We start from the raw sequence: 9193 nt of genomic DNA on the forward strand, positions 1-9193 counted from the left end.
AACATATATATTATATTATATAAAATATATAATATAGTGTATGTTATATATTATTTGATTTTTATTATAATATAATGCACTTCTCTCTCTCTCTCTCTCTCTCTCTCTCTCTCTCTCTCTCTCGCTTGCTCTCACTCCCTGCTCTCTCTCTCTCTCGCTCTCGCTCTCTAACTTTATCTCTCTTTGACCCCTTCTCTCTCTCCCTAACTTTCTCTCTCTTTGCCCCCCTTCTCTCTCTCTCTCTCTCTCTCTCTCCCCCCCTCGGTTGTCGCTCAGACTGCCCGTGCTCCCTTCTGATCTGCCACATGGCGCGATATGCTGCCTTCTCATCTACTCCCCCACGTCATTGTGCATCATGTTATCGTCTTGCACCGTGTTCTGCTTTGCCACGTCATCGCACTGCGTATTGATGTCCATGTGGCACCGCCAGACTGTCTTCAGTCTACTGCAGTGACTGCACTGGTGCACCCAAGTGGCCGTGATCCACGTCTGATAGTCTACAAGCCGCACGCCATGTCACCGGATTGCCGCGCAGCCCATATCATCGATCCCTGCCCTTTGCAGTCCACTGGTGACTACAGTCACTGCATCCAAGTGCCATGTGGCAATCTGCCATCATGTGCGGCCCACTGGGTCAACGTGTCTGTGTGGGGCATCAGCCATGTCTGAGTGCAGACTGGTTGTACTCTGCACTACACTCGAAAATCTGCGCTGCATCTTCCAAGCCTATTTCACGGCAGCTGATCGAATGGCTGTCCGCTCTTCTCTCCCTTGATCTAACGATGCGAAATATCTAAAACCTCTCGAAGCTCCTTGAAGTTGGGCCGAGCCTCTCCGAGCCACCCTTGCCTATTAGAAAGTATATAGAAGAAGCAATGAATGAGTAAATGCCAAGCAACTATGAAATATAGGCAAGGATCAATGAGTGAAATTTGAATGAATGAATGCCAAGGAAGAACAATGATAAGCAGATTTAACTTGTGACTGTCTCTAGGGGATTGTGGCTATTCAACAAGCCATTTAAAGAGCCATAATCTTCAGATATGCTATTAGTCTTGTAATCTAGTCTAGAGGCAAAAGGCTTGAACTTCGTTCGAGAAGTAGGTACGCAACCAGAGAGGGAGAGAGATTGCTTAGAGAGGATTATTGTCAGAGAGAGATCGAGAGAAGTACAAATTCTGAATTGCCGAGAAGAAGGGTACGCTATCAGAGAGAGAGAGAGAGAGAGAGAGAGAGAGATTGATTAGAGAGGATTATCGACGGAGAGAGATCGAGAGAAGTACAAACTCTGAATTGCTGGGTAAGCAATCACACAGAATCACACATCGAGAGAGAGAGAGGATCTATCAATCGTGGAGAGACGAAAGTCGATGATTTCATCGTGAGTAAGAGAGAGACAAGAGAGAGAGAGGAAGGAGAGAGAGAGAGAGAACAAAAGCGGTGGTAACATCCGCACGAGATACGCAATCGCCCACAGAGAAAAGTTCGATCATAGCAATTCCATCGGTCGTGGGTGATCAAACCTTGGAAGAGAAAGCGAGGCGCGACTTCCAAGGCTGACTTTCCATGGGTTTCATTCGATCCTCCTTTGCTTTTCTTCTGGGTTCCGTTGTTGGAATTTATGTTGCCCAGAATTACGACGTACCCAATATGCGGAAGCTCTACGAGACTGGCCTCGTTATGGCTCGTCAAATCGAGCAGAACTATCGCAAAGATCCCTCAAAGCCTAAAAAACCAGACGACGATTAGCCTTTCAGTTTTGCCATTTTCGGAGGGTAGAGATGTGCTCAAGCTGACACCAACTCCTCATTATTTTGAGGATATCCAATCTGTATACTTATGGAGGATAATGATATCGTTTTGTGCACAAGGTTCAAAGAAAATTAGGCGTGTTCGGAAAATTACGCATCCCATAGACTAATGTCGAATTTTCTCGAATGGGAACACATTTTGTTGGTCTCTTCTGGTTTTCCAAGTGCTAAATGTGCTGCGCTTGTCACGCTTTTCTCAAAGCGTGTGTGCGTCAGCGTGTCACGAACGTGATCATTATATGGTACCTTCTGCTGAGGACAAACGGCGTGCACTGAATTCCATGTATACACAACGTTAGAACAATTGTGGTTAGACAATTTTATGCATTGAGAGTAGCGATCATCTCATGACCAGAATGATGGTTTGTTTGGTGCCTCACGGGGTTGATCAAGACTAAATACAAGCAGCTGTCTCGTTGCTGCGCTGAGGCTGTCTGTGCTTGAGTGTTCACCAGAATGCAACTCTTTGATCTTATGCACGTCAGTTATAAATTTTCCCCATGAGGCAATCTCTCTCTCTCTCTCTCTCTCTGTTGGTGAGAAAATTAGGGTTTTTATTTACTTCATCACAAAAATACATTGTTCAATGGGGAACTCATCTCCTCATCCCTCTTACAAAAAATGCAAGCTTGTCGTCCCTTTTTGCCACTCTTTTTCTTGTGAAATGGCCCTGCGGGCTGAATGCATCTGCAATTTGTTTAACAGGGATCTTCCAAAGCATGTTCCTGATGTCACCTGCTTGTTTCTCCGAAATGTTGATGGTTTCTATCATGTCTTCATCCAAAAAAACTCGTCTTGAGGCTGTGTCGATGTTATCGGTGTTTGTAACCAGCATTAATCTGTATTAACAGATTTTCTCTTTGAATCTGTCTGCTCTGCTACTTTCTTTGAGTTGCGATCTGTTGGTCCTTGAGCCCAGCTGAAACTGTTGACTAATTTGGGATGACATCCTGGAAGGAGGCTGAAACTATCAACAGGTTTTTTTCCCTTCAAAAAAGCCTTCTCAAAGTTGGGATTACACGGAGCTGTCCCTTGAGAAGTAACTGTTGTCTTTACAGGCTTTCTAACTGCCTGCCATTCGCGAGAGGGAAGAGGACTGCGCGGTGAAGATGCAGGTGTATTATGGTGCTGTGCCTTAGCTCCTTTCCTGTTCGGATGGTTTCGACCATGTGTCCTGCTATCCTACATAAAGAACAAGAAAGTGGCAAGTTTGTTGTCTTTGCAGGCTTTCTAACTGCCTGCCATTCTTGAAAGGGAAGAGGACTGTGCTTGAAGATGTAGCTGTATTATGGTGCTGCGCCTTAGTTCGTTTCCTGTTCGGGCGGTTTCAATCACGTGTCCTGCTATCCCACATAAAGAACAAGAACAATCGGCTGTACACTTGGACATAGAGTATATCAAAACTTTGTCTAGGAGCTCCTCACCCAAGTCCATAAGAACACCAAATTGCGGGTGATCCCTTGGGTTGATGTCCAACCCCTAAACTTGAACTTATCGCCTCTGCCTGGCTACAGAAGGCAAGAGGGAGATTCAAAGCTCAACCCACAATGGAGCTTTGGATGCTCGGGTAGCTTCAGGGTCAAAGGAAACTGACCAGCTTTCCAAATACAAGGGCTGACTAGCCCAAAGAGCATGATTCTTTTTTGCCAAAGCCATTTCTAGCTTCTCAAAAAGAAAGGCAAGGTAGCCATTATTGATCTCGGACAGTTTTAACTACCCAGCCTTTCTTGATCCAATTCATTCTAATCCAGTTGTTGAAAGAATTCAGGTGGTCGAGGACCATGCACAAACCCAATAAGCGAACGGGTCTCAAGCCAGTGGATAGATTTACAAAGGATTTCTTCATCTACTACAGCCATTGCTGCCTTATCTTGACTTGACTCCCCTTGTTTTGAAGATGATGAAGGGGCTATCCCGTTATTCGAATGCAGCTGTAGCACCACTGTCTGTTCCATCCGCTTGATTTTGTTTCTCTGCCTGGGCTTGAACATATGAGGAGCACCATCAGCCGCTTTCCCTTTGGACAATGGATAGTGAGCAGCACTGCTTGAACCTGTTCGAGTTGCAAGCAAAACTTACTATGCAACCTGAGTTGTAAGAAAATGGTGAGCCCCTGCAAAAACTGACTAGCAGCAGCCATGGGAGGAGACGACAAGAATGCCCTGCAAATAGACAATGCCTGTGTGCTACTGTCTATCCTGTCTTTCTGTACCAATGGAGCTGGAGCATCAAATGGCTGTGAGCCTAGTTGCTCAGGAACCTTCTGAATAAGTTGCTCAGGAGCCTTCTGAATAACCTGAGTGGAGGTTGTGGTACCAAAACTAAGGCCATGCTGCTGGCAAGCGGGAGAGGCAAAGCCACCAAAGGGAGGGCGAACACTAGGGGGAAAGGAGGGGTGAGGGAACAAGTACGCAGAGGAGGAGAAAGAGGGGCTGGGGTAGATCACAAGAGAGGTGTTGGGGGTTGGCAGCTGAGGTTCCTCCTCTACCTTTGTTTTTATATGGTTGTGCATGACACTGGTCTTGGGGTTCTACCGTAGATTAGAAAGGTATGGGGTGTTAAAACTGGGCAGGGTCCACAGAATGGAATGGAAGCATGAGCAGCAGATGGAGGTGGACTGTAAGTTTGATACATGCAGAAGTTTGGTAGCCGTTCTCTGCAAGCAGCTTGCCTTTGGCATCTGAGAAACATCTCGATGCATAAAAAAGTGCTCCTCCAAAATAGACCTTGCCATGGGTTTTTTGGCTCCTGATTAACAGTCTGACTTTTAATTCTTACAAATAGCCTCCTGCGTTGCTGAGCCTCTTCTTTGGCTCTTGCTGCAAATTCAAATCGCCATGCGTGATTACAAGTAAAGATGGAACACTAGTTGCCTTCTTTGAGTTCAAATATGCTGTTGTAATAAAGATCTTGAAGAATTCAAGATTTTGAAAGTAAGAAATGTGGAAAAGCATCCTTGAACAAGACTCTGGAGGTACGGTGAAAGTCATAATTCCAAGGAACAATCAGCTGAATTTTCTGGTGATGGAATTTTGATCGGATGTAGACGAGGAGGGAATTTTCCTATGCCCAAACTTTTGATCTTTGAAAAATATTATGGAGGCAGCAAGATTCAAAATTTTGATGTGCAATGAGGCGACGTGTTCTCATGTGAACTCTTGATTTCATTTCAACGGTTTAGATCTCCTTGCCATTTCAACTTCCTTGTCTTTAATGTAATGCTGTTCTGTTGTGAAACCTTGAATTCATGTGATCATTCAATAATTTGGATTTGCTTTTTCAAAATTATCCATCTTGATGGGTTTTGATCCCACATGAACCCTAGGGATTCATGTGATAATAGATTTGCTTGCATTGTTAAAATGCCATTTATGACAACTTTCCCTATTGTGATCTATTGAATTTTCATTCAAGGAATATTTTGTTGTTTCATCTTTTTTTAGTGTTGTTTTCAACCCAATTCTATGTGTTTTTAGTAAAGTTTTTGCATTGCATTTAGGTGCTTTTGTACAACTTTTTTTTGCCGAGTTCTCCTTAATTTAGTGGTGCTCACCTTAGTTCTTGCTCCCCTACCTTGTCGTTGCATCACCTTAATGTTTTCTTTTGGCCTTGTTCTTGAGCTTGCGGACTAGCTGTATTTTGGATTGCAAAAATATGTTAACAATCAAAAAATTTGAGGTTGACATCTTTGTCTTGTTGCGGCCATGTCATACTAGGTAATGTTCTATAAAGAAGTCTTACAAACTGTATTAAGCCTAGTAAAGAAAGGGGTTTGTTGGAGGGTCTCTATAGTTTGTGATTTGTCATTGTGATTCAAACAAGCTCTTAAAGTATGATTCATGGACAAGCTAAGAGGTGAAGGAATATACACCTTCTATACTATAGATACAATAGATACTTTACTTAGAAATTTAACTCCTTAAGGACTGTGAACTTAGGTCCCATAAGGCTTCCGTATATCTCTAACCCATTACACCACATATAAATATATATACCATTTGTATGTGGACTGATATTGCTAATGATCTACAAATCAACACTCGTGTGTCACTTGATTATCATGCCATAAAAAAGAAAGTGTGTTTCAATTACTTAGCCTTTTGGTAGGCAATGCTTTAATGAATAATTTTGCCACTTGAACCTTTGAGAGGGACTAGATTCTTTGAATAGCCCCTAAGTTAATGAAGTAGTATTGAGAGCCAAGTGTTTTTGCACTTTGATGTAGTCATCTTTTGGATTCTTGGCCAAGGTTGTTGCACTTTTAATTATCACAAAAGATCATTGTAGCCACATTTTGGACTACTTCATCGAAGCTAAGAACCTTCTTTCTTTAAAAATTTAACTACTTTTCCTTTCCATGCATTGTAAACTTTCCTAGGAAGAAAATTTGATAAGGCAAATGGTCAAGAAAGTAATAGTATACTTGCATTTAGAAAAATGGTTATTCTTACAAGGTAACAACGCATCAGATCATCATTTAGTTCCCTAAGTACATTTGAATGGATGTATATTGTAAATACTAATTGTCATAATTACTAAAACATCTTTGTCCAAACAATTTTTAGCTATGTTCTTGCCAATGTTGGCAAAACCAGGGTCATGAACTTTCATAACCTTGGTTTGGAAAGCTCCAAAACCAATTGAGATAGTTTCATACGCTTACACTTGGCCATCACATTTTCATGACCAGTCTTTTGACCTATATTTTGGTGCATGGAGGCTTAATTAACCTATGTTTCTCTATGGCTTGATTTATTTATGGATTAATTAACCTATGCTTCTCTATGGCTTAATTTATTTATGCATTAATTAACCTATGTTTCTCCATGGCTTAATTTATTTTATTTATAGACTATCCAAAGAGGGGCTTCCCCCCAAACATTCAAGAAGAGATTCAAACCCAAAACCTTGTTTATCCCATGCGTGAGCCCTACCACTAAGCTATAGAGTATTATAAGTGCTTCCTTTTATTCTAATAGTATTATAAGTGCTCCCTCATCTCCCTCCCCCTTTGGGATGTACTTTCCTCTTTAATGTCCTTCCCCCTCTCCAATGTCAAGTCCCTCCAAGGGAGGCACTTATCTTATTGTGACAAAAACAAATCGAAAAATGCTTGGATTTCTCAAAATGAAGAAATTCAAAGAGCACCTACAAATAGCCTACAATATCATATTTGGTATTTGGAAAATCGAGAAATTATTATTTCAGATCCTAATTATTTTTTATTGTCTATGTGCATTTCAAGTGTTAGTTGCATTATCTTTCTCTACAAAGATTCCTACAAGGAAATGTCAAAATTTGAGCATCAACTATTCAATTTTAGCCAAATTTCCAATGAGCATTTTACACAATAACAAGGATTCCCATAGGAATTCAACATGTATTATGACACCCAATTAGGACTTGGTTTCTCCTACTTTAACAAAAAAGCATGTAGAAATCGCATATTATGGTACCGATTAGACACGTCAAAATATTCTAATGCAATCAACCTGGAAAGGCAAACCGATACATAGGTAAAATATAAATGAAACCTAAGTAAGTCCCATTATTGAAATTACCAATTATAGACGATGAAAAATAGGCAATTAGAAGCAATCCTCTCGAAACTATTCACTACAAGAGAAAGAGCAAAAATTATCTCAAACTAGCATTCTTGACTTGTTAAGACTTTCAAAATTCAACTTAGCATGTATGAGACAATGTTTAAAAGCCTCATATAGTAAAAAATATTGCTAGTAAACCATATTTGGCCCATGTTTGTTGCAACCTATGTGTCAAGGATTATCAAGGTAATATGATATGCAATATGCACTCTCAAGCTATGTCCACATCTATTGCATCAAAGTACTACGTTGTGCATCCTAATTCAAAATCATAAGCATAAGAACATGCTATCTACATACCCACTAACTTTATATGAGAATTACAAGGGAAATGAAGACAATGACCCATCGTGCATCACCTACTGTGTGTGCCCAATCATTATAGCCGTGTTTCTCATTTTAGTGTTGGACACTTTCTCAATGTAGCTCAACCTTTGCATTTTTAGCTAGTTGATCAATGCTATAGACTACTTTTACCTTGCATAGGCCCAATTTATTCTTAGATGTAGAGTAAATATTTTGATGATTCTTTTACATGAGTTATTATTGCTAATTAATACTCTAATAATTTGGATATTGGTTTCCATGTACATTAGATTTATAGTCCTTCTAAATATTCTACTTATTGAGATGACTCATTAGGATTTCATATATTTGAATGTTTTATACATGCTTTGTCTAGTATTTTCACTACAATTGTTAGGTACTTGATTTGACATAATGTCTAGTATATTACCATGGTAATGACTACGTCCTTTGAAGCGGGTGCATCCATTTAGCAAGAAAAACTAGGATATTCAAAGTAGCTAGAAGCTAGATATTCTCCTTCATGTTTGTAAAATGGATTATAGAAGTTTACCATCCAATGTGGTGGGTTTGATGATTGGGAATGTTAGAAATAAAGAAGACACATGCAAGACATACCTTCATTGCCAACTACTAAGAAAGTCTCCAAAAAACTCAATGCTTGATGTGGTCAATGCAGTAGGCTAGATACAAAAGTTAAGTTGTCAATATTACAACTAAATGTCCCTTTTGAAATTCCACCCTTCTTTAGAAGTAACAACATGAAATGCTCATCCAAGCAAAACATAGGATGGTGGTGAATCACTTGCAAAGTTTGCAAGTTCTGCCACAATGTGTAATGGGATTTTGTAGAGTATGTATTTTGAATAGATTAGGATAATAATGTGTTTGTTCTATCTTAAATACTATGTTTCAAATGGTGGACTCCTCTTCTAATGCAATAAATACTCATCATAGGAAGGGGGGATCATACCTACGAATGTTGAAGAAAATTCATCTCATTTTCATTGGAAGAACTATCTCCAAAGTGAGTATCATCTGACCTTCACTACTGGGCTCCTATAGATTGCACAACATTTATTCCATTTCTATATGTTTCTTTTCCTACCATTTTCTTCCCATTCCATTCTTTTACTGCTTTTGGTGTTTTATCTACAATTCTCCACCTCTTGCAGTGGAATCCCTTGTAACTTTATCTTGTGCTTACACAAAAGTGACTGTAGGGGAACACTCTCAATCAAAAAAATCACAGATTGATGCTAAACTAGGGTTAGCCATTTCAGGGTGAAGCAAAATAAGATACTTTAAGTTTGTGGAAACTAGCACGTCTGACACCAATAAGCCCAATGACAGTCCTCCCAAGAGGGAACTCAGGAGCCAAAAAAAGATGATATGTAGTAGTCCACGGGCTATAGAGCAGGGGTAAATTCCATGCATGACTTGCCAGGCAAACAATCATATGTAGGTGCC

General features: G+C 40.3%; 1 protein-coding gene across 1 annotated transcript; it reads left to right on the top strand.

Moving 5' to 3' along the window:
- Positions 1–957: 957 nt before the first annotated feature.
- Positions 958–2088, top strand: LOC147888052 (uncharacterized). The gene has a single exon (XM_087393714.1). The coding sequence runs from the start codon at positions 1567–1569 to the stop codon at positions 1747–1749; it is 183 nt and encodes a 60-aa protein (XP_087249840.1). The 5' UTR covers positions 958–1566; the 3' UTR covers positions 1750–2088.
- Positions 2089–9193: the final 7105 nt, after the last annotated feature.

The sequence above is a fragment of the Dipteris shenzhenensis genome, chromosome 22, assembly GCF_047967505.1.
Source record: "Dipteris shenzhenensis isolate YYH24624 ecotype China chromosome 22, Dip_SZ_1.0, whole genome shotgun sequence".
NCBI classification, from domain to species: Eukaryota; Viridiplantae; Streptophyta; class Polypodiopsida; order Gleicheniales; family Dipteridaceae; genus Dipteris; species Dipteris shenzhenensis.